At 37.5% G+C, this 26,385-nt stretch overlaps 1 protein-coding gene across 1 annotated transcript; it reads right to left on the bottom strand.

Annotated features, from left to right (window-relative positions):
- LOC139142744 (adhesion G-protein coupled receptor G6-like) lies at positions 1 to 26,385 on the bottom strand. Its single transcript, XM_070712854.1, has 18 exons — positions 26,232 to 26,385; positions 24,774 to 24,893; positions 16,368 to 16,737; positions 13,910 to 13,977; positions 11,537 to 11,756; positions 10,866 to 11,011; positions 7,896 to 8,127; positions 7,261 to 7,429; positions 6,786 to 6,923; positions 6,044 to 6,160; positions 5,545 to 5,596; positions 5,128 to 5,240; positions 4,777 to 4,904; positions 3,670 to 3,941; positions 2,764 to 2,833; positions 2,149 to 2,531; positions 1,463 to 1,540; positions 1 to 804 (listed from the first exon to the last, which is right to left on the bottom strand). The coding sequence occupies exons 2-18, from the start codon at positions 24,877 to 24,879 to the stop codon at positions 734 to 736; spliced, it is 2,733 nt and encodes a 910-aa protein (XP_070568955.1). The 5' UTR covers positions 24,880 to 24,893; positions 26,232 to 26,385; the 3' UTR covers positions 1 to 733.

Raw genomic sequence — 26,385 nt, 5'->3', positions numbered from 1 at the left:
CATCGAGCGGTAGAAATGGGTAAGGGAACCAGACTATGATGACCCAGAAAATCTCACATCAGACAGACAATCATACGATCACAGCATATGCAGTCATCAAAATCCAAATTCCTCCCTTGCCTGCTTTCTGTCTACTGCACTCTCTTAAGGAACAGTGAGAAACATTTAAGTTTAAAAAACATTTAAGTAAAGGAAATATGTTTGCTGACAGCCGCTACACTTAGAGTGCAGCACTACAGTTATATTTTGACATTAAGTTGAATTCACCCTACTAAGAACACTGAGACGAACACCCTATAACTGACCTCAGTGGAAGACGTCACAACTCCATGCTACGAGATATATGTTTATTTTGATCATGTGAAGTCTGATATTATTTAAGAAATTGAACTATGAACAAAATGCTGAGTGTAATTCGTGTTTACAGTAAGGTTTAAATTGAAAACGACATACCGGAATGAGAACCTCCAGATCTGATTTGAAGGTAGTAATTACGTCTAGCCTATCGAAAATAATATATGTGAAACTAGAGAAAGCTTTATAATATTACTTCACTATGTCTAGATATGATGTGACACCAGGTCCTATGCATGATCTTAGCGTCGTGTTTATGTAAACATGATGTTTGGAAGATACTCAGCGAAACTATTTTTGCGTATTTGGTATTACAAGTAATGATTAATTGACAGTGGTGCTGATTGGAAAAAATGGCCGGAAGCAGTTCAGCATAGAATTAGTCTTTTTGTGCCTGTCTGCCATTCCTTTCATTACTGTCGATATGATATTGTGCCGAAGTTGATGAATCTGAAAGGAAATACAGGGTAAAATTCAATTCAATAAGTTTATTAATAAGTTAAATCCATTGTGGCGTCTGATTGCTTCGTAACGTCCATCGTTCTGTGCATACATAGGTCAAGCCGAATTCAAAGAGAAAGCTAAAAGCATTTCTTCAAACCTGATAAGACTCATGAAATGTTACTTCATTGGGGGATAATTGTCTTCTGAAAATACTGGACGGGTTTTGAAGGCATGGTAGTATGAAAGTGATAATTGTAACAGTATATAAACGGACAACCGTTCGCAGATATGTAAAGTCTAGTTACCGCAACAGTGTCAATGGTGATGTACATATTGTGGTAACAGTGAATGCAAAATTTGGCACATTTATATCATTGTAATGCTCGCAGCTGTTCCTATTCCATTCATACATTTTGTCAGGAATCTATTTTTTTCATGAAGAAATAGCCACGGAAAGTGTGTTGACTTATAATCAATCCCGTTTAAATCCCCTTATCATATCGAAACGATTGAAGTTCTCTATACCCCGACGTTTTAGTTCAAATAATCGTCGATAACATTGTTATTAATCTAAACCAGCTTATTCTCTGATTCAACACTCCCAAGTATATAACGTTATGTGTAAATACTTTTAAAGATGCATCATCATATCATTACGACTTACCCAGGTTTGTTTCAGTCTTGGTAGTCTCACTCGCTTGGTTTTTCAAAGCGGATGAACTGAGTGTTTTACCAGACTCGTCTGTGTGACAGGATATCATGAATGAAAGATTAGTAATGGTGTGCAGAAGGGTCAAAAGATGAGGAAATTTTCCAGATACTGCAATTACAACTTATGAAAAAAATCAGGGAATGACAGACTTTCCAGTACATAGAGTACGGCAGTCCCGACTATTACTTGCTTGGTTAGTTATCTGTAGAAATGAAGTATTTTTCTTTCATTGGGTCAAGGTTTAACACATGCATGTTATCGGTAAGCACTGTGCTGTAGGCAATTGTCATTTAAAAGTGTCATGTCAACGCCTAACAGTTCGATCGAAGCACTTTCAATCTAACGGTAATGTTTGTAAAAAGTCTTCTGGTGAGAGTGAAGTACATTGCAAAATTGATGCAACCAACTTGTAATAGCCTCCACTGGAATTTGGAGGGCAGATATACATGAGGGAGCCTGGCATAATTTGTGTCTAGATAATCAATACGTAGCGATAACGTCATCTGTACTTGTAGTACAGATATTAGATATGTGAACGTGCGCTATTTAACAGCATCGTCTTATATAATTAGACCTTTGAAATACGCATTTCATATTTCTCTCAATATTATTTAGGCAAATTATTGCAATTCACTCACCTGTTACCGTATATCGAGTCGTCTTGGATTGACAGCAAAACTTCTTCCAGCCATTTTTTATTTCTTTCTTCATCACACAGTGGAACAAGAACATGAAGAGCCCTTGCAGACTGTTGAATATAGCGAATAGGTAGTTAAACACAAGACTTGCTTCACCAACGGCAAAAATTGCAAACACCCACGTCAGGCCAAGCAGTACCATCAACCCGACGGCTGCCCTCAACTGAGACATATAACTGTATCTTTCGTTTGCAGTCATAGCTTTTGAGTTGAGTCCACATATTTGGTAAATGACGAGACAGTAGATGATTGAGTTGAAGATGAGAACCAGACATAGTGGAGCAAGAAGCGCAGCATAGAAAGGATACCTCGACAACCAGCATCTGAGAAAACACAATATAAAGTTAAACAATATTTGTTAAATTGGTAATATTCTGATATCTATACGGACTTCGAAAAACACATAATTATCCCATACTTTATAAGCAAGTCTGTATCTAGATAAAAGTGATAGTTCTCTTTTACATTTTCCATAACTATCAATATGTGTATTTAATGGTGATTTAGGCGAAAGTACAGCACTTTATCAGGTATGAACAACTTTCTAGAACTTACATTTCGCTGTAGTGTCCATAGTTTTCTACGTCCACGGATAGAGTAATAACGACGATTGCCAGTGGAATTCCTGTTGGTTGAGTTACATTCATAAATTGCTGTGCAATGCAATGAAATGTAAATAGTGTACGATGATACGTAATGTAATATTTAATGTAATGATATTTGATGTAGTGCTATGATATGTAATGCAATGAAATATGTAATGTCTTGTATAATATTAATATAATCCTTCATTGAAACTTTGGCCCTTACGGAATCTTGATTTAAATTACAATAAAAGTATCAGTCAAGTACACAACTGTCAGAACAAAAGACAATGAAAAAATCATAAAAAGAAATCTACAAGTAACGTAAAAAGATTTTGTTACTGATAGAGCTAATGTTTAAAGTTAGAGGTTCATAACGTTACGTTAATAGACGTTAAGAGGCAACCAGCAGTGGCAGAGATCAACGCACTATTGAAATGTAAAGGATTTGGTTTCAGGAAGTTGATCAGACCTGTCCTGTAATGTTATTTTGGTTAGGCGTGGCGATGGTAATATTTTTTACGTTTACCATTACAGCTGGGTGAGTTACTCAGCATGTGCTAATGGAATAGTTCAGAGGGTCGCTGTATCTACCCTTTGACCTTATGTTCGGTGTCATATACTCATAAAACAGATTTACTCAGTTGATTTAGTTATTTTAAACAGAATAAAGTGAAATATGTTTCTAACTTGTGTTTGAACATTCTTCGTTAGACATCTTTATCAGCGTGTTGAATTTAGACTGAAATTTTGGTAAAATTTAGTAAAATACCAGTGATATAGTATTTCAGTCTTCTTATTCTCGTTGAAGATATTTTGGTTCAAACAATCAACATACTTTACAGGAAATGCTTAGTACCATATGATCGTCACTCACCCCAACCAACAAGGCAAAACTTGACCATGAAATGGACTATGTAGGTTTCGAAGACTTTCACCAACATCAGATACATGTACACTGCTTGTAGCGACATCCACAGAAAAACGGCCAATAAGAAGAAGTGTAGCAAAGCGGCTATGGTCGTACAAAGTCCGGATCTGATTGGTGCAAAGCCGACGACGAGAGAATCCACTAAAAATACCATCAACGTCAGGAAAAGAGCTGAACATAAGTTGATCAGTATTTTGTTGGCTTTATCGCTCCTTTTTCTGAAACAAAAGATATTACAATTATGTAAAAAGTTCGATGTGTATATCTAAGACAGGGCCTAAAAACACGCCTATCTGTTTAAAAGACATGAATACTAAAGACATAGTACACAAAACAGCCAAATCATTTTCTAATGCAGTAAATTTTGATTTTAATTTTTAAAATCAGACGACTATCATTATTGTAATCGCCTGAGGTATATTATTTTTCATAAAGATGAGTCTTCAACCTCTGATGTGACCTAAATGTAGCCTCTGCTGTTACGCGTTAGCGGCAGGTAGTCGGCTGAAAACATTTACAAGGAACGCGCCCGGTATAAATCTGTTGCTCCGCTAAATCTGATTTTCTCACTGTTTCTTGCATTTTCTCTCTTTTGCTCGAACCTTTACAAAAGCATGTGTCTCATGACATTTAGTATCTTACAGAAAATGCGTCAGGATGTTGATACGTTGTTCAGTGAGGGAAGGGTAAACTTGTTGTGGTCATAGCTGTTTTGGTAGAAGTGCTGTATCTGTTGAAAATCAGTCATGTAAACATGCTTCTTCTGTATATTGATTAGAATTACCAACTGCACGACATTTCACTGTAGCAAATGTTCTTACACTTTCAACTGTAATATAATTATCACGGAAACTATAAATAGTCACGCCTTAATTTTTGCTGCGGATCCGTAGCCCCTACCACTCCCTCAACGCAACCAGCAAAGGGAGTGGTAGGGGCTACGGATCCGCAGCAACTTAATTTAAACATTGACATTCGTCGTGCTCTTTGGCAAGTTGATATGTTTACTCAGTAAAAAGGTCGGCAAACTAAAGATAACTGATATTCATTCACCTGCATCCGATCAAACTGACCAGTGCCAGAGCCAACGCTAGGAGTGATATCCCGCATCCAATGTATGAGACTACAGATAGCGCCTTCTTATTGGCTGAGTCAAAGTGCTGAGTTTCGTCGTATACGTCCTTGTAAAAGAAACAGCGTTCTGTTAGTAATTCGTAATACTCTCCTGAAATGCGCCACATGCAGTTTTAAGACTAAGTTACATGAACCACAAAGGAAAACAACGAAACAATTTTAAATCGAGTCAAGAAAACGTTTGACCTTAAGTTGTAACTTAAATTGAAGAAGTTATATCATAAGCTCAGCGGGTAGAGAATAAGAAGAGAATGGGTTATTCTCACTTACAACCAATACTGCAAAATTGGTCAGATGGTTGCACGCACAGACGATAGTATTCCCGCCGCCAGCTGCATTCGATGAAACAGCACAACCTTCAGTTGACCAAGCACCTCGACCATCTGGTGACAGTGTTTCAGCGTTGAGAGCGGTCACGTAATGGAGAGTACAGAAGACGCAAACAGACAATGAGCAAAAGTAAGGTGGAAAATCTGCAGTAACGATTGTTTAAAGCACTGTTGTGTTTGAATCGTGAACATTCGTTCGTTGCAGTCTCTGTCCGACGGTCGGATTTACAAAAATGCGTTGTTATTTCTTATTGCTTTTATAGTGTAGATTGACTTTGTACAAGCATTTCCATCGATGATGATATACATAATAATTTTGACTGTTCTGGAAATTTACGAAATGACGTGTTATACTCACCATACAGACTAAAGTCCCAAAACACACAGGTGACATTGCTATTGGCTGTCGACTGCAGAAGAAGCATTTTTAATTAAATTATATTTGCATTATCGACAACACCAGACTTATTTGGTAATAACAATCTTTTCAACCATTATGGTACAACACAATAGGTTACTCAGCTTAATTCGGGAACCAGCCATTTCAGCTGGCCTTTAATTAAACACTGCGATTACCGATGACAAGCATTTTTTGGCTTAATAAATGGAAAGGCAAATGTATCCACCGATATAGCCTCATTAATATGTAAGGCGTTTTGTTTGCCATTAATGATTGAAATTTGTCGAAAAAATAAAACCGAGCTAAATTTTCTACTATTGAATATTCATATCGGTTATTCATGATGTTATATGCGGACCTATGGTCTATGACCTTAAATATTTTCGATTTGTTTATTCTACTACCCGTCAGTATGTTTGGAAATTCGATCATATTTTATAGAAATTATCACTGTTACCGAATTTTCGTGCTCCATCTTGATTTCGACGGGTTCCGTCAAGTTTGTTATATTTAAATCCCCGATACTTGCAGCAACGACGGTGCTGAGCCGAGCAGATGTTGTGTTGTCAATGGCCTGCAGAGACGATGCAGAATGATCATTAGGACATTATATAGTATGGCGATACCCAGAGCCACCAGAATGATGCGCCGAACATCCAAATAATCAAAAAAGAAGTTGACTATAAACCATTATGTAGTACGCTACATTGGCTTATTACCGTATTGCCGAGAGAGACTCCAACATATTTCGTTGCTCACGTTGTCACGTTGATACGTACTTTTTGCGACTTCGAGGCATGCCGCTCTGACTCAGTGCATTGTTTATGGAATTGTTGTATATCTCATTAAATTGGCCTGTTTGCCCTTGAGCTTGCTATTCTCTATCGACTTTTTCACTGAGGTCATTTATGGAAAAGAGATTTAGAAGCAATAGTGTGCACGTTGTCTCAAATTCAGCTGGTATAGGTATGCTTCTATTTGCTCTGATGAAGCTAGTTTTAAAATGACTTCAACATAAGCGAAGATACTCAATCGTTCAAGTATTGAAGCACGCAAACATTCTCTGTTGATACAAAAGTCCGACAAATTCCCTAATTGTCCAAACAGATGTACTTTCGACAACAGTCTGCTTTCCACACTTAAACTTGACCTTGCTGTATCTTTCAAATGTCCAAATTTCCTTCTGTGTTGCTACTCACCCGAAAGAAAGAATTTGACTTGTAGGTGATAAACTCTGCTCTTTTGACCAAGTCTCTCTCAGCTTGGTCGAGATTGTCAAACAGTGAAGTGGGCAGTGTGATTGATGTTTCTCCTTTATTTTGACCATTTACTTCTCCCTTCGAAAGTAAAAAGTTGATCATAGAAATAAAATCCCGATTTCATGGAATATGAAATTAAGTATATTAACCCTTTGACAGCTAATATTTTCCCAGCAAAATTTTAGTGCTACATTTTACCAATTTCATGAATTTTTCTGTAATCCTTTTGATTATTTTAGACCAGCATGACAAATCTGAATTGTTCAAAGGCTACAGTTTTGATCCACATTTTTGAAAAATTGCATCTCAAAAGAAATTATCTGAGTTATATTTTAAAAAGGTGACAAAACTAACTTTCTCGGTACTCAAAGAGTTAAGCAGAATAATGTTGTTACGTTTAGGTACTACGACTGACCTCTGTAAGTGACATCTTAAATGTTAAGCCATCAAACTCTGAAGCATCGACTTTTGTTACCATGACGTAAATATTTGGCGTTGTTATGGTTACCGACGTGTTATCAGTATCTTCGAACCCTTTGCCAATGTTTACAGCCAAAGCAAGTCTTTCTATAATTTTGATGAGTCTGAAGGAAGAAAAAATTAAGTTTTTCACAGCAGCGTATCGCTGGCTGTAAGATTGTTCGCGCCTCGAAAATAAAATACAAACTTTTCCCTATACTTTCCTCAAGCAAACTTTCAACGATACTCTTTGAGAATCAAAAATAACAATCGGGCGGCATCTTGCCAATTTTGGTACTAGAGAAAGAGATATGAAATTTAGAATGCCCGCCATCCCTATGTTATATAAAATTCCCCATTTTCAGTAAACCTAGCCGGTGAAAATTGTATTTACTCCATAAGCTTCAAAATGAGCCCTCATGGTGGTACGCTTAAAAATATTGTGAAAATTCGAGAGTCCGAATATCAGTCCCCGAAGTGCATTCTGTCAGATTTATGTTTCACAGAAACCATACAACAGAAAAGAAAATATCTACAATAACAGATACCAACAATTTTTCTTCTTTTTCCTTGTAAATTTCTCTCATTTACCTGGTTGCGGTCTTTCTCTTTCTCTGACCGGCCATCAACACTCCGCGATCAACTTTCAGCAAATTATCCATAATCCGCAGCATTATTTCAGCCACGTTAACCTCCGTTCCTCTTCTCCTGCCTTCTAAGATACTCTTAATGACGTCAATGGAAATCGTGACGTCACTTTCATCGAAACTTTCGGCTTCAGCGGTGAGGTTCTTCAGTTGCGTGAGGACTTTCTTCTTTTGCTCTGGAACATCAAAAGAGTTCAAGCTTTGGTAAAATAGATCAAGACGCCTATAGTTCTCTGTCGGAAATGTACATGCGCCCCGAAAGTGACAGACTCACAATTGTTTCTCAAACATAAGCTTACCTTAATAAAACTTTCAAACATTTTATAACAAAATCAGGAATGAAAATCAGGGGTCACCGTGCAATGTTTAGTCATAGACCCTCGAGATAAACTTTTTCTCGAGGGTCTATGGTTTAGTACTAGAGAAACTTCCAAGTGGTCGATCAAAAATGTTTAGTCATAGACCCTCGAGATAAAACTTTTTCTCGAGGGTCTATGGTTTAGTACTAGAGAAACTTCCAAGTGGTCGATCAAAAATGTTTAGTCATAGACCCTCGAGATAAACTTTTTCTCGAGGGTCTATGGTTTAGTACTAGAGAAACTTCCAAGTGGTCGATCAAAAATGTTTAGTCATAGACCCCCGAGAAAAACTTTTTCTCGAGGGTCTATGGTTTAGTACTAGAGAAACTTCCGAGTGGTCGATCAAAAATGTTTAGTCATAGACCCTCGAGAAAAACTTTTTCTCGAGGGTCTATGGCTTAGTACTAGAGAAACATCCAGTGGTCGATCAAAAATGTTTAGTCATAGACCCTCGAGAAAAACTTTTTCTCGAGGGTCTATGGTTTAGTACTAGAGAAACATCCAAGTGGTCGATCAAAAAATGTTTAGTCATAGACCCTCGAGAAAAAACTTTTTCTCGAGGGTCTATGGTTTAGTACTAGAGAAACTTCCAAGTGGTCGATCAAAAATGTTTGTCATAGACCCTCGAGAAAAACTTTTTCTCGAGGGTCTATGGTTTAGTACTAGAGAAACTTCCAAGTGGTCGATCAAAAATGTTTAGTCATAGACCCTCGAGAAAAACTTTTTTCTCGAGGGTCTATGGTTTAGTACTAGAGAAACATCCAAGTGGTCGATCAAAAATCTTTAGTCATAGACCCTCGAGAAAAAACTTTTTCTCGAGGGTCTATGGTTTAGTAGTAGAGAAACTTCCAAGTGGTCGATCAAAAATGTTTAGTCATAGACCCTCGAGATAAACTTTTTCTCGAGGGTCTATGGTTTAGTACTAGAGAAACTTCCAAGTGGTCGATCAAAAATGTTTAGTCATAGACCCTCGAGATAAACTTTTTCTCGAGGGTCTATGGTTTAGTACTAGAGAAACTTCCAAGTGGTCGATCAAAAATGTTTAGTCATAGACCCTCGAGATAAACTTTTTCTCGAGGGTCTATGGTTTAGTACTAGAGAAACTTCCAAGTGGTCGATCAAAAATGTTTAGTCATAGACCCTCGAGAAAAACTTTTTCTCGAGGGTCTATGGTTTAGTACTAGAGAAACATCCAAGTGGTCGATCAAAAATGTTTAGTCATAGACCCTCGAGAAAAACTTTTTCTCGAGTTTCTATGGTTTAGTACTAGAGAAACTTCCAAGTGGTCGATCAAAAATGTTTAGTCATAGACCCTCGAGAAAAACTTTTTCTCGAGGGTCTATGGTTTAGTACTAGAGAAACATCCAAGTGGTCGATCAAAAATCTTTAGTCATAGACCCTCGAGAAAACTTTTTCTAGAGGGTCTATGGTTTAGTAGTAGAGAAACATCCAAGTGGTCGATCAAAAATGTTTAGTCATAGACCCTCGAGAAAAACTTTTCTAGAGGGTCTATGGTTTAGTACTAGAGAAACTTCCAAGTGGTCGATCAAAAATGTTTAGTCATAGACCCTCGAGAAAAACTTTTTCTAGAGGGTCTATGGTTTAGTACTAGAGAAACTTCCAAGTGGTCGATCAAAAATGTTTAGTCATAGACCCTCGAGAAAAACTTTTTCTCGAGGGTCTATGGTTTAGTACTAGAGAAACATCCAAGTGGTCGATCAAAAATGTTTAGTCATAGACCCTCGAGAAAAACTTTTTCTCGAGGGTCTAGTACTAGAGAAACTTCCAAGTGGCCGATCAAAAATGTTTAGTCATAGACCCTCGAGAAAAACTTTTTCTCGAGGGTCTATGGTTTAGTACTAGAGAAACATCCAAGTGGCCGATCAAAAATGTTTAGTCATAGACCCTCGAGAAAAACTTTTTTCTCGAGGGTCTATGGTTTAGTACTAGAGAAACATCCAAGTGGCCGATCAAAAATGTTTAGTCATAGACCCTCGAGATAAACTTTTTCTCGAGGGTCTATGGTTTAGTACTAGAGAAACTTCCAAGTGGTCGATCAAAAAAGAATCGTGAAAATTTTTGACTCCAAATATCTTTCCCCAAGGCGCATTTTACGTGAAGATACAAGTACACTCTACTTGCAAGTTTTACTTGTGTGCAAAAAGCATTTCATGCATCTTGCCACACTGCCCTTGATTCTAAAGATACATGTGTCATTGTGATATATTATTTTCTTTTTGCCGAAAACAAATCAACCTAGCATAATTATCAAGATGAAAAGTGTCAATAAAATTTCCATGTTTTCAGTAATCCGAAAATTGTTCTTAAAAATTATGAGGTAAATTACTCGCGTTAATCAAAGGTGATTCAGATTATTGTAGTTAAGGTACAGACATAAAATGCTCGCCCTGAAAGATTACATGAAAGACAAATCAGTTTTGTAGTGAATACGTCAACGTTAAAACAGGGATGACATTAATAATTTGCCATAAGAGGTTGTACTGAAAGTCGTGATAGGCGACGAACATCCAATCAGATAATCTGTATCCTCGCACCTCTAGAAATATCACTAGCAAAGTTTGCCAAGTTTGCCAAATTGTTCAATCGATCTCTTCTAGTTGGTCTTTTCAGCGAACAGTCGGAAGTATCCGGGGGTTCCCATTCAGCTTGCAATCGTCCTGCTGGCGAACAAACATATGAACTGAAAAAAAATATGGAGACATCGATTTGAATCCTCTGTAATGAGAACGGCAAGTCATCCATCACAAAGAACCAATCAAGCATCGCGTTATATTTAAGGGATTATTAAGTACATTATTCTAATGTGTAGTCAAATGTAAGTGCAACGCTCCTATTGTCAGTGGACATGGATTTAACTTTAGAAAACTAGTGAGTTGTAACATCCTTTAAAGCAATCAATATAAGTGTACTTATTGAAGTCTTGAAGTTTAGTCCTAAAAATGCAGAAAATGGTTATTTTGGTTTAAATATTAGTCACTAGTTTTTTATTTCCAATTTTCATTATCTCAGTTTTTCTACTGATCGAGGAGATCTGTAAACGATCAACCCTTCCTTGCTTATAAAAGACAAACATGCATTCATTGATAAAACAACATACCGAAGTTATATCTCAAATATTTTGATATTCTTCAAGAAATGAACTCTGAAGACATTCTAATGATAAAACATTGAACTAAAACAGTACGAAAAGTTTAGTTTAGTTTACCACAGCCTGGTTGCGTTGTTGCGTTCCTGTGGACACTGCTTTACTGCGGGTGTGCCAGCTTTCTGAGACGGCCAAAGTATGAAGAGACCGCTGTCGTCCATAATCATTTCCGATTTACAACGGATGGTTTTGTTAGCTTCTCTCTCACAGGAACAATCTGGAAGTCTAGTTACCTTACTGATCAACTTCGAATCTAATGATAATCCAGTTCCTGTCAAATCTAGAAAAAATAACACCATCCAGGCGACTGAATGAGCGCTGGTAAAACAGACATAATATTTTTCGTGATATTTTTAATCAATGCTAATCAAGCATTTCATACCAGGTGTGTTCTAATGCGGTTTGCGTATTAAGTAATTTCTCATCCTACGATTTGCAGCAGTGATTTGAATGATTACAGTCAAGCTAATATACATGGGAGTAAAATGTCACAAGACGTTAGAAAAAAAATTGTTTCCGTTAACAAGCCCTCAGGAAATAGGGTAGGTCGGGAACTTTATTATTATGATTTTTAATTTTATTTCAGTATGACCTATAGCATCAAAATTCAGCAAAATCATGAGTGATTTTTGAAAATGGGGAAACAGTTATGGGACGGAGGCTTTAAATAGGATTATATATTATAGCCAAAACATGGTAATATGTGCCCGAGGGTAGGTAACCTTTTGCCATCCTTACGTCGGGCAAATGGTATCCTGTCCCCCAGGGGTACATAGTCCCTTGTTTGGGCTATAATGTTTTTATTACATGCCTCTCTTACATAGTTTTCAGTCAAAATATTTACGTTTATTGGCAAATGATAATCAATACTATATTTCCATTTTAGACGAAAAAACATTACGAATGGAATGATTTTCATTATCAAATGGCGCATTGATACATTTAAACTACTACTAGTGTTATGCGGTTTATCATAATGTTTTTATGCAACATTTTCCAAAAACCGGATTTCCCATACCAAACATGAAATTTCAAGACTTTTACATCCAAAAGTTGTCAAGTTGAAAATAGTTCCGGGTCACTTTCAGTCCAGTGGTGATTATGCGGCCCGCGAAGAGTTACCATCGAATCCTATGAAGCGAGCGACGTTCGATATATGAGGCATGTAATAAAAAGGATAGGTCGGGTTTCCGGAAACCACATATCGTTTTTAATTGGCCTTTTTAGTGGTGATATTTATCGTATTTATAATACGTTTCTTCTCCATTTAATCCTATTCAATATCTTTTTCAAATCTTTCATATGCTTCCACCACTTGAGAATGCAGACATTCTTCCAGTTAGGGAAGAACGTATTTATGTAAACATAATCCAACACGTTGTCAATATTATATATTGTAGCCAAAACATTGGACTATGTGCCCGAGGGCGGGTGACCATTTGCCCGACGTAAGGAGGGCTAATGGTCTCCTGCCCCGAGGGTACATAGTCCTATGTTTGGGCTATAATATTTTTATTACATGCCTCTCTTACACAGTTTTCACTCGAAATATTTAGATTTAATTTTGCCTTACCAATGCCTTATTTCCATCTTAGACGAAAATCCGTTAACAATAGAACGATTTTCATAATCGAATGGCGCAATGATATATTTAAACTACTGTTATGCGGTATATCAATTTTTTTCTGCAAAAATTTCCAAAACCGGATTTCCTGTGCAAAACATGAAATTTCGACAATTTAACATAAAAAAGTTGTTAAGTTGAACATAGTTCCGGTTCACTTTCAGTCCAATGATGACTATGACGTCATCGATGAGTCACCATTGAATCCAATGGAGTGCGCGACGTTCGATATACAAGGCATGAAATAAAGCGATGTATTGTGTCGCATGCGCGTGCTGAATTTCGTAAATAATCTAGACAGTTTTGCCGTTTCTTTTCCATTATTGATGTAGTCTCTTGCACATTCAGGAGTGGGGAACGCCGCAGGCTTAACCGCACTCGTGGCCATGCTTGCGGCATTCCCCGCTCGCGCCTTCGGCGCTATGCTTGCGACCTCCACCGTATGTGGGCCAGACTATACCAATAATAGAAAAAAGGCACAAGGACTGTCGATAGTCTATAAATTATCATGTGATATAATGGAATTACTGCATCCTATTAAGAATGATCTAATAACATTCTGACTAAAACGAGGCCTCCAAACAACCGTGAGACAGAAATACGCAATGCGTGTGGTCATATAATGATAAGAACAAGCAGCTAAAAACGAAGTATTCCTCGAATTGATCTAGACATTTAACAACCTTATAATAAGTGTTGGATATTTATGCAAAAGAAGGTACCTATGGTCTGTATCATATCATATCATGCTTACTTATGGAACTATATATTCACTGAATAGACATATTCAAGTAAAAGACTAGACTTACTAAAGTGGCATATAAAGGGATTTTTAGTCTCACAACAAGCGTCATCCATCAGAAAAAACTTGTCTTTCCTGTGAATCGAATAAGTTAACGGCATTTTAGCATAAGGGAATCACTTGCAAGCATAATATTACCCGGGCCTCAAAGGATTGTAAAGAAACATTGCGAAAAGTGAGTATTTATTTCCTCAGTGTTTTGTGTAGGATGTAAAAGTTTCCGCTTGCAGCTTCTTGTTCGGTCAACTCAGTGGTCAAGCTCATTGTCAAGTCTCATTTTAGCAAATCATGGCTTCATCGCATACTAGCTGCGATCGAGGAAAGAATATCTGCAGTGATGGCTTGGGACATCTCTGTTTTGTCACGGATTTCGTTGCCATCGCTCTTTTATACGCTATGCAGGAACAAGTTAACGTTCAGATAATTATTTCTTAAATTTTAAAGGAAAATCTACCGGGTCGACTGATTTAGTCCGTGGGCTGGAGGGGCCCACCGTGCACCCCACATCCCTACTACATGGATATTTTTTTGTTCTTTAGGACCTGCTGAACAAGAAAAAAGATGTTAACATTGGATATTTTGGGATGCACTACCTATCTGGGCTGGTTTTTGATTTGCATGTACCGCAAAAATGGCGAAAAATGGGTAGGGTTAGGGGGTACTATATCCTCCCCTACATTAAGTAAACTAGCATGAAATAGCACAAACCATACATTTTTGGAAAGCTCAGATTCTGCTCTTTATGAGCAACACCAATTTTAGCAAAATTACATAGAATAGGACGACTTTAAAATGAATTGTTTTGAAAATTTTGAAATTTTTTACCCAAAATACCATGTAACAATTGTGATTTACTTTTTATTAAGCAAAATTTTGACAGCTTTGTGTGTTTGACTTATTCATTTTCCTATATTAAACAAGAAAAAAAGTGTTAACATTAGATATTTAACTATACAACTACTTCTCTGGAGTCAATTTTGAATTGCGTGTATACTGTATGGGGTGTGCAAAAGCTAAGGGTAGGGGTAAAACCTTCTTTCCTTGATGAAGTAAACTGCCTTGAAATGCCATATACCTTATAGTTTTAGAAAGCTTAGATACTGGTCTTTCTAAAATGCATAAGGTTTTAGTAAAAAAATATGACGTCATAGAATTGGATAGCTTTAAATCGATGTTTTCTTGTAATTCACTATTTTTAACCGGAAGAAAATACAATAACTATATTGTTTTTATCCTTATGAAGCAAATCAAACAGATTTATGGATGATATTTACAAATTGCAATGTGCTGAAGAAGAGAATATATGTCAAAATTGGGTATTTACCATGCATTATTGTCTCTAGTCACTAAAATAGCAAGTTTTGCAAGGAGAAAATGGCAATATGACTATATGTGCACGTTTTAAAGTCTTCTTTTTAAGGCTGTGTATTAGTTCATTGCATAACAATAAAATGCCCATTCACGATATACCAATGTAGCAAAACTTGCTGTTTTAGTGACTAGAGACAATAATGCATGGTAAATACCCAATTTTGACATATATTCTCTTCTTCAGCACATTGCAATTTGTAAATAACATCGATCCGTTTGATTTGCTTCATAAGAGGAAACAATGGTTATCATATTTTCTTCCGGTTAAAAATTATACTGAATTAACAGAGATAATCGATTTAAAGCTATCCAATTCTATGACGTCATATATTTTTACTAAAACCTTATGCATTTTAGAAAGACCAGTATCTAAGCTTTCTAAAACTATAATATATGGCATTTCAAGGCAGTTTACTTCATCAAGGAAAGAATGTTTTACCCCTACCCTTAGCTTTTGCACACCCCATACAGTATACACGCAATTCAAAATTGACTCCAGAGAAGTAGTTGTATAGTTAAATATCTAATATAATGTTAACACTTTTTTTCTTGTTTAATATAGGGGAATGAATAAGTCAAACACACAAAGCTGTCAAAATTTTGCTTAATAAAAAGTAAATCACAATTGTTACATGGTATTTTGGGTAAAAAATTTCAAAGTTTTCAAAACAATTCATTTTAAAGTCGTCCTATTCTATGTAATTTTGCTAAAATTGGTGTTGCTCATAAAGAGCAGAATCTGAGCTTTCCAAAAATGTATGGTTTGTGCTATTTCATGCTAGTTTACTTAATGTAGGGGAGGATATAGTACCCCCTAACCCTACCCATTTTTCGCCATTTTTTTTGCGGTACATGCAAATCAAAAACCAGCCTCGATAGGTAGTGCATCCCAAAATATCCAATGTTTACATCTTTTTTCATGTTCAGCAGGTCCTAAAGAACAAAACAATACCCATGTAGTAGGGATGTGGGGGGTGCACGGTGGGCCCCTCCAGCCCACGGACTAATTGGCATTTGTACTAGTCAAGAAACTATGAAGTTTGTCAATTAGGTACATCAGATCAGAAATAAAAGAACAATTTCAATTTACAAACCATAGTCGACAGCACATTGTATCATGGTTGTAGCAGATATCGTCTCCCTTCATATTCGGCTGGTCATCTGCCCACCTATCAGAGGCGACGCTTAACCCACTTGTCCAAGAACATTGAATTTCGCTACGTGAGGAGCAATTGCAGCCGATCCAGTAGCCATCGTTTTTAGGATTAGCAAGGGCAGTCCCGTTTGACAAATGATCTGTTATATTCTTGTGGACGACATTTGAATCTTGTATCGTGGTCAGTTCAGCATGTATCTTTTGTATTCCACTGCCGATTTGTAGCCCTTTGCAGTAGTCAGCGGCTTCAGCCCACTCCTTGGATTCGGTTATCACGATGAACACGTCTTCAGCTGAGTAAATATGGTCTGTAATCAAATCAGTGAAAATATGCAATATTTCTGGATGAAAAAAATGTAGTTGCTCAACTCTATGTATTGACGTTAAACTAAGTTTTGTACTCATGAATCCAAACTACCTGAAGCATATTTTGTTTTGTCTACAGCTTCTAAGGGAATAATCAGCAAGTTTACACTTAGTGGCTTTTATTATTAATAACACGATTGGAACTAATTTGGAATAATTGGATGATGAATTAATGTCGATTTAATCTGCAAAATTAATCTTATCTGCTTTCCTTTTTACATTTCACACTTGTTTTTATGAGTAATTTGCGATCTTTCAACATTCAGCTATATGGCACCTAACACTTTTGAGAAATTTGCAAAATATGGAAATCCAATCAATAATATCAATCATTATTTATAGCATTTATTAAAAACATAACTACGATAGTGTTGAGATTAACTTTTAGATAAATTCTCAACTAATTTTATTTCCGTTCACAGGGATTATTGTTAACCTAAGAAAGGAAATCGAAACAGTAAGTATCGTGATCCCGTAGGCTATAAAACAAAGGGAAGCTGTATTATTTCTTTTAAATTGAGTTCTTTTTTTTCAAAGCACAGTGTTCTGTTAATCGTGACCTTGCAGCACATATATTACACATATTGCATTATGCAGTGCGATGATGATGTGGCCTCTTATTCGTAAGATATGAGTATTCATGAGGCATGTACATCCGTATCTATCGTCATTCGCCTCACTCTCTGCTCTAATGCTTACTTAGGGAGCCTACATTATTTATGGCCTGGGGGTCGGAGGAATCTGAGGGGGTCACTCAAAAAATCGAAAGCTACAAGGGAGCGTTGCTCAAAAGTGGAGAACAAGAAGAGGGGGCTACTCAATTTTGTTGATATATACTGAAGCATTTAGTGAAGTTATGAATTAATACAAAATAATAGAAAAGAACAGCAATATTTATGCTTGAGATATGTATGTTCATACCCGGTATATGTACACACACACACACACACACACACACACACACACACACACATATATATATATATATATATATATTTATATATATATATATATATATATATATATATAATATTATATATACCAGTATATATATATATATATATATATATATATATATATATATATATATATATATATATATATATATATATATATATATGGCAAGCCAAGTGTTGCAAAATTCGTGAAAACTATTTTCTGTTCATAAAACCATTTTTGTGTTCATGAATTTTATGTTTATGTTCATCAAAACCATTTTTATGTTCATGAAAACTATTTTTGAGTTCATAAAAATCATGTTTATGTTCATGAATTCCATGTTTATGTTCATGAAAACCATTTTTGTGTTCATTAATTTTAAGTTTATGTCCATCAAAACCATTTTTATGTTCATGAATTTTATGTTTATGTTCATGAAAACCATTTTTGTGGACATGAATTTTATGTATGTTTATCAAAACCATTTTTATGTTCATGAAAACTATTTCTGTGTTCATAAAAATGATTTTTGTGTTCATGAGTTCCATATTTATGTTCATCAAAACCATTTTTGTGTTCATGAATTTTATGTTTATGTTCATCAAAACCATTTTTGTGTTCATGAATTTTATGTTTATGTTCATCAAAACCATTTTTGTGTTTATGAATTCCATGTTTATGTTCATCAAAACCATTTTTGTGTTCATAAAAGCTATTTTTGTGTTTATGAAATCCACATTTATGTTCATGAAAAACTAAAATTTGCTCCACTGCCACTTAAAAATATGTCCCCTGCCCCAGTAAAATTAAAATTTCTCCGGCCCTCAAAAAATGCTTCTGGAATAGCTTTTTCGATGAATAGCTCCATTGGCTGCACCTGTAATCTCCACGTTCTCTTGGTGATACGAGACTACCACAGCAAAATGGGACGAACAAACCTGGCAGCCGGGCAATCAGCGACCTGTGCTCGCAGATATGTAACACTACACACCGTGCAAATCGTTTGAAATCACGTGACGAAGTAATTACCAGTCCGTAACTAACACGCGGTTTCACCTCGGAATAAACGTTGCGTTAGCAGCGTTTTTTGTACAGTGTATGCCAAGGATCTGTTCTAGAGAAAATTGTTCATCACCACGTCGTTTTAGGATTTTAGGATATGCTGCGCGGACGGTGTGGTGGAGGCCGTATAATGCCAGGATCGGAACACACAGACCTGTACGCAGGGGTGCATTTGATTATCTTCCTCGAGGCGCCCTTGGGTGGCCCGGGGCGACCTGGTTTCTGTTCGATTATCGTGTGACGTCATTGTCGGGGTACCTCGGGGTAGATTTCACCGCCCCTGCTCGTCAAGTCGGGGAAGTGTGGGGCACTGTATAACAAACATGGCGGACGACAAACAGACAACACTAGTGCTCATGGAGAAATATCGCCCTATTGGTTGGTACAGTTAATCAAAACAATTGACGTGACATGGTGGACTTGTTGAAAATAAACAGGCAAAAAATTGCTAATCTGTGGCGAAATCTTAGATTATGGCTGTATTGTTGTTGTCGTCTGACATTTTGTCCCCCCGGTAATGTTCGATATTCCCACTTCCCCGGGGAGCCCCATCATAACGTCATGACGTCACTTAGGGCTCCCCGAGGATCATAATCGAACGCAGCCCAGGGCTAGGTATGGGGGCCCGTTCTGGTCAAAATTATGTTTTATTAATTTTAGTATGTTAGAATTAATTTTATGTAGACTGGAATTAATTTACTAGCACCTCTAATTAATTGTATGTTTCTTTTAATTAATTTTTATATGCTTTAATTAATTTTGTGTAGTCATGCCGAATTAATTTTGTGTGTTCCAATTAATTATTTCTGCTTATCTTTGCTGTAATTAATTTTATGTAGTCTAGAATTAATTTTGTTAACATTTCAAATTATTTATATGTTTTTTATGTGCCGGAATTAATTTTATGTAGTCTAGATTTAATATATTAATTCCTTCAATTGATTTTGGGTTCAAAATGTTTTCACGTGCTGCAATTAATTTAATGTGTGCTAGAATTAATTTCTACTAGTGTCTTGAATTAATTTTGTGTTCGGTCGAGGTAAGCAATTCCTCCGACCCCCCCCCCCCTCAGGCCGTAAATAATGGCGGCTCCCTTAATAGAACTTCTACAATGGAAAATCAACAACGCCAACTCTGCCAAGTTCCGTGGAGTGATCAACACATCCGGCCACGTTACATGTGTGCTAGTTTTGTGGAACTCTGAACCACATCCGTCCGCTTTTCTCCATGGTTTGAGGACAGAAGCGTAAGACGATCGCGTTTTTATGAACTGTGCAAGTTCGATCAGTAGAGCGATCTATCTTTTTGCAACGTGCTGAAGTAAACCTCTAAAACTCATCCGAAATCTAAACTCGTCTGCTGAAATCGGAGGAAACGTGCGAAGTTGTTGTTTGCAGTGAAAGAGATTATACACGCATGAGCTTGTACAGCTATAGACAGTTATATTTAGACATACTGGAGGAGAAACGTCGGAATAATCAACAGAACCGAAGGAGTTTGTAAGCTTGAACGTATTCGAGATTGATACTGGAGCTACAAACTGTTTAAAGCCATCGTTGTTGTAGAAAGGTGTGTATTAAAGCGTCAATGCCAACCAGAAGACACGTCGTCCACTCTTACCCGGAAAGAAGGCGATGAAAAAGTTCCAATTGACACTTGGAAAAGTAGGTTTTGCGAACAGAACAGCATGTAGCCTCAAGTGAGCTATGAAGTATAATATTCGCTAGTAGCAAGTAACAGAGAGTGAGTTTTAATATGCGATATGAGACGAACAAATTTCGCCACAGTGTTAGTCTTTCGGGTTACGCTGCATGGTGCATCCTGTTTACATAAGTGGGAGTGGCTGTAAGTAACTGACTATTGTTGAAACAATTGCCGCCAGTGAAGATTTTGTAATCTTAGAAGATACTATTCCTCATATTGGTACTCCAATGGCATACAATGAACTTTTGCTCTAGGATTAATACTCCTACGCACAGCATTGAGGCAAGGTCTAGGAATTGTGGGAAATATTATAAGGCTGTTCAAGTCGAATGAGGAATTAAATGTCGCTATCGGAAACGAAAGTTTAAGCCAGAACGATCCGGAAATTCAGTTCAACCAACTCTCGGTTGATACCACTGCAATCAAGGATTGGTAGCACTAAAAGGGGCTTTTACCTTACCAGTCAGTTTTGTATGTTCTATTGTGTACAAATGATGAGTGTCACTGCACAAAACGTTTCGGCGACTACGAAAATGCTCAACAGGGTTATGAAGGTGCGAGAGCTGAAATTAAATGCAAGCCATCTGACAAAGCTCGCGAGCTGAGTAGACAAGAGTTGTGTCCCCGATAAAAGAGAACTGAGACCAATGAAGAGGTCATGTTTCACGAAAAAGGACAGGAATTAAAATACGAAGTTTCTGAATTACAAAGGGCAAGAAATATTGAAACGCTTGAATCTGAAAGAATTCACCGAGAGCTCGGTACGGAAAAGCGCGCAAAGGAACTGAAAGTGAATGGAATGGAATTAATAAGGGTCTTCTTAAAGGGACATTATTTGTATCTTTTGACTTTTTTTTCATTTTTTCGATGACTGAAATCCCTGGTCAAATCAATAGGAGACCTAAATTGTGACTATGGACGGCTTCAAGGATATATAAAACCACCTTCTTGCTGTTTACGGCAAGGTTCAATGTTGGTAAGGGCGTCCGCGCGATTTGAACCAACCGCCATTATTGAACCCAAGCACATGACCAATATTACTACGCATACGTCAACCATCAAAGTACAGCTGGAACGTGAACGGCCTGTGACCTACACACCAACTCAGTACAGCACTATGGATATCGAGAAGCACACGCGCATAAACAAATGCACGTCTCACAATCTACTGTCAAATAGTGAAACTAAGCCAGGGCATTTGCTTGTAAGTTTGATTTTAGTATCGATGACCCGGACTGTGAAACAAATAAAACCTAGACGCAATTGGGTCAATGGTAAAACTAAAACGATGTCAGATTGCTGTGGTGATAGTGAAACAGGTACAGAGTAATGCATTTTCTGTGCATTTGATCGTTGGCAAATCTTCGTCAACTTTCAAGATTTTTAGGGCATTTTCTTGCCATTACGTTGGTTCGTTTTACAAACATGACATGATCACTTGTTGAACTTGTAAACATCACACTCGGACTGAACGCACGGTGCACGCGTCGGTGACATTGTGACACCGCGCCGGGCGAGTGCTGTCATTGATGTACTGCTCGCGAGTGGAGTCACCTCTCGACACACAAGATCTGTTTGAATGTTGTTATTCTCTGTGCATTGTGTAATTATTTGTATCAGTTGAATCGCATTTCGAACCAAAAGTGAGTACATCGCAATGACAGTTGCCTGAGACCCTATACGTCGCTTACGGCCTCCGTGTCTCCGACCCACTCCCAAAAGTGGGCTTTGCGTAAGTATTGAAGCGCAGCTGAGCACATCGTGTACCTAAGCCGTGCGTACAGGTCTGTGTGTTCCCGGCGTTATACGGCCTCCACGCCATATAACGCCGGGAACACACAGACCTGTACGCAGGGCTAATCGTGTACCCAGCCGAGGTGGGTGTGCTCAAAAACGAAACTCAATGCAAGCTTGGGATTAAAAATGGGTTGTTTTTGGTGGAGAAACTGCATGCCGCAACCGAGGTGCTGCCAGCGATTTTGCACAGCCCTGCCACGCAGACGGTGACATGATGTACGTGTCAGTCGTCAAAGTACATTGCTTCAATTTCGCGATCACCTCGACAATAACATGACTGTCTACTGAAGTTTATCCCTTCATTTTACTCTGTTTTCACATTTCTATGCCCACAGGCTTTGGGCAAGTCTACATATGCATATGGAGGAACAAACGGGACGAAAAAAATCCGCCACTATAGGCCTTGTCGTCGACTTCTTGCAGCTTGTAGGCATTTGAAATGCCCATTATAAAATGTGCTCTCTAGCAGCAAAGAATAGTGTATCTAAGAGCAGGATTGGCCGTCAAGATCTCCATGAAAAACTGACCGTCAAAATGTAACTGAGCAAACGGCATCAGTAATAGGGAATCCCGAAACTGCAATACTGCGCTTTCGACTTTCACTTCGCGTGGTTTATTTTTTTTACACGCGGATGCTTACAGCGGCCCAGATAGCAGTTAGCAGTGTGGTCTGATCGCAGGTACTAGGTCACCTTGCCAACTCTGAGGTTAAAAGTAGCCCACCATTAACCCCTGACCCAAGGTTTTTCTATACAGTGTACGCAAACGGGATGGAAGTTGTCTATGGTCGACCGTTTTTTAGACATCTTTCAGTAAGTCGAACAACATTATCAACTGCTCGTTTGCAACAATATAAGGTCAAAAGATACAAATAATGTCCCTTTAAGTTTAGGAAGTTGATAATATTGATTACTTCTTGCTTACGTGTTAAAAGTTAGCTGTGCTCAATAATTGGCCAAAGGCATTGTGGGTACAAAATGTGCCTAATTTATCTGGGAAAGCCATGAATACGTTTTCAAGGTTGTCCAGAGACGGCAGTCAAGATTATGACAAGGTCAATGAAGCAATATACAGAGAGTATGGCCTTACCAGGGAGTCATGCCGTGTTAAAGTCAGAGCTTGGTAATATAGGAATGACGAGCAATTCTCCCTTTGGTGGGCTGATGTGCCATACCTGTTTGACCACTGGATGGAAGTGGCTGGCTTCCCTGCCAAATACGATGATAGCTATGAAAAGTTGCGTGAAATGATCGAGCAAATATTTGAAGGCATGCCTGAACAAATGCGAATATGGCTGAAGGAGAGGGATCCTGAAACTGTAGATGAGTTGAAAAGACCTGGTGGAATAATAAATCTGTTTATAAATTAGATACAGATCAAACTGACATGAAAAAGAAGGGAAACTTCAAGGGATATAGAAGAAACAAACACAGAAGAGAAGGAAAGAAATACGATGATTCGTATCAATGTAGTGTGAAATCGAAGGTGTTGACAAGATGTTACACCTGTGGGAAAGTCGGCCATGTTTCTAAATACTGCACTGAATAATATTCATACAAGTTGACAAAGAATCAGTATTGTTGCCGATGTGTCCAAAGTCGCTGCTAAGTGCTAAATGTCGAAGGTTATTTGTTGCAGTGTGCTGAAAGGAAGAAATTGACTCGAGTAGACGTACTAATATTTTCCAAAATGGGTTTGTCATATGATCAAAACTTAAATAACAAAGTAATAATTATGTTTCGTTATAACACTTCAAAAAATTAGACCTTGAGATTTCTGAGATACAAACACCGGGTAAACACATGACAGTTCGTAGGAATATCATTGCAAAAAGTCAACGCTCGAAACTACACGACGTGTAACGAAAAGGGCCGTACTTACCTGCACGAAATTTTATTGTAACCCCCTTTCAATAATGCTTGCTCAGGTTGTTGTTTTCGATAAAACTCAAATTTATCATCATGTAGACTGAGTATCAAAACTTCAGTTTATGGTTCTGAAATACAGTGAGCTCTGCTATGTGTGTGATGTCTTTTTAACGTGCCTATTTATTATTCCTGACATGATGTGCATCTGACTTGCGACTACCATTAAGATTCACTTTTTGTTGCAATAAATAAAGTAGCATTTTAGATTAATTGCAATTGTTGTATTGTATTCCTCAATGACATCCCTATTAAGTACAGTATCAGCTAAGCCATGGCAACCAGGCAGCAATCGAGACCGTCGAGAATGCCATATCCCATGACGTCACAAATTGTAGCAGATAATGAATACTACTTTCGACGCAATATTTTTTTACTTTTGAAAGTTCAAAACACTTGACAATAAAACAAACCGTTATTCAGATAATGACTAGTATCCGGATGCTGCTTTCATTAACCTACAGTTGAACCAACACATTTTGAACACATCACAATATTTTTTTCTTCCCAGTTTTGTATGATTTCATAATCAGAAGGCTCTTTTACTGTACCTTGACAAGCATGTTCCTTGGCTAACATCGCTTCCACTTTCACCTCTCCGATAAGAAAACTGGCCAATAGGAAGGCCACGGTGACCGTCAGGACAGTGGGTACCATTGCCACAGCGCCACCTATCGTATCGAAGCGTAATGGTATTTAACACGCTTGTTGAGTTGAGTTGGCTCACTACAATGATTAAACTGGGTTGATTTCCGCTGTAATATGATCGGGCCTCTCGGTTGGGAGCAAAGTACCACGTCACGGAAATAAAATGTACGTATGTCGATATAAAACCATACATTGGAATTAATAATAAGTTAAGCGCCGACGGGGGTTTCGACTCTCTCTGACACAAGGCTGTATTAAATACTTATTTAACGCGGAATGAGCCTGGTAAATAATTATTATTGATGATCTTGTAATAGACCGATTCTTTGCCAGTTGTCGGTGGTCGACAACTCATTCCCTTTGAAGTTTTAAAGGAGTTATTTGTTTAGTGAAAACTAAACTTTATAATTTCTTTTTGTCACCGATTTCACAAAGAGGAAGTGAACGATATGGTTTCAAATAAGAGTGAATTTGAGATAATTTGATTCTGTGATACCCTAACATTTGACATATAAAAGAATAGTCAGTTGATGGTTTCCTTCAGGTTTAGCAACGCACAAGAAAATATTTCAAAAAGTTGCGTGATGGTGGTGCATATCACCCACTTTCCCCTTCTTCAAATGCGTAGAAATACACAGTTCATAACCAGACTTGCTAAAGCGATGCATTGTGTCACGGTCCCTTTGATAGAGGGACCGTTCTGTTTTAATATCACACTGTGTAATTAACAAACAAAGAATCACAATCCTTACGTTAATTAAACTGTGGAATAACATCGTACGTGAAAAACATCAAAAGTTGTTTTGGAAAGTTCAATATTGCGCATGACAAATATGACTTTGGAGCAGCTCAAACAGTAGAAAAACGGGAACATTCAAAAAATGTGACTAAGTGAGTTTTAATGTAGAAATAGAATATCTCAATATCTGGAAAGTTGTATTCTGTCATTCATTCAACTTCCGTATTATTTCATTGCTGACAGTTTTGTGATAACACAGAAAGGGAGTTGACGTTTGAATAGTTCGCCTCGTATCACGTCAGTATGAACACATAACAAACGAAGTGAAATCATGTATGACCGACGTCAAAACAACTTATAACTTACTTCCTCATCATTTTTCCAAAATCCAAGGTTGGCTGTAGCATTTCAAAATATATCTGTATTTTGTAGTGATCCAAAAAGGTAATCACTATACGAGTGTCAAATCTTAAGGGCATGAAATACTTTTTGGAAAGAAAGCAACTACAGCATTGCCATAGGAATGAGAGAAGGTTCATCGGCGTCACACTTACTGTGAGGGCAAGATACCATGGAAATCACAAATTGTAGACGCGGGGAAAATCATTTTCTGTTTACTTACCTTAAGCTGTTACCGCTATTTGGCGTATGTTATGAAATCAAGATATCAGAGACGTTTGGATTTTGTCTGCAAATACCTTCACCGGTTAGTTATTAGGACATCCGTCTGTACAGTTACCTCTGTGCCAATATGTACGTCAGCGTCCACTCATATA

This window comes from Ptychodera flava, chromosome 10 (genome assembly GCF_041260155.1).
Source record: "Ptychodera flava strain L36383 chromosome 10, AS_Pfla_20210202, whole genome shotgun sequence".
Classification (NCBI taxonomy): domain Eukaryota; kingdom Metazoa; phylum Hemichordata; class Enteropneusta; family Ptychoderidae; genus Ptychodera; species Ptychodera flava.
Note: the sequence above shows the minus strand (reverse complement) of the source record. Positions and strands in the feature narration are given on the sequence as shown.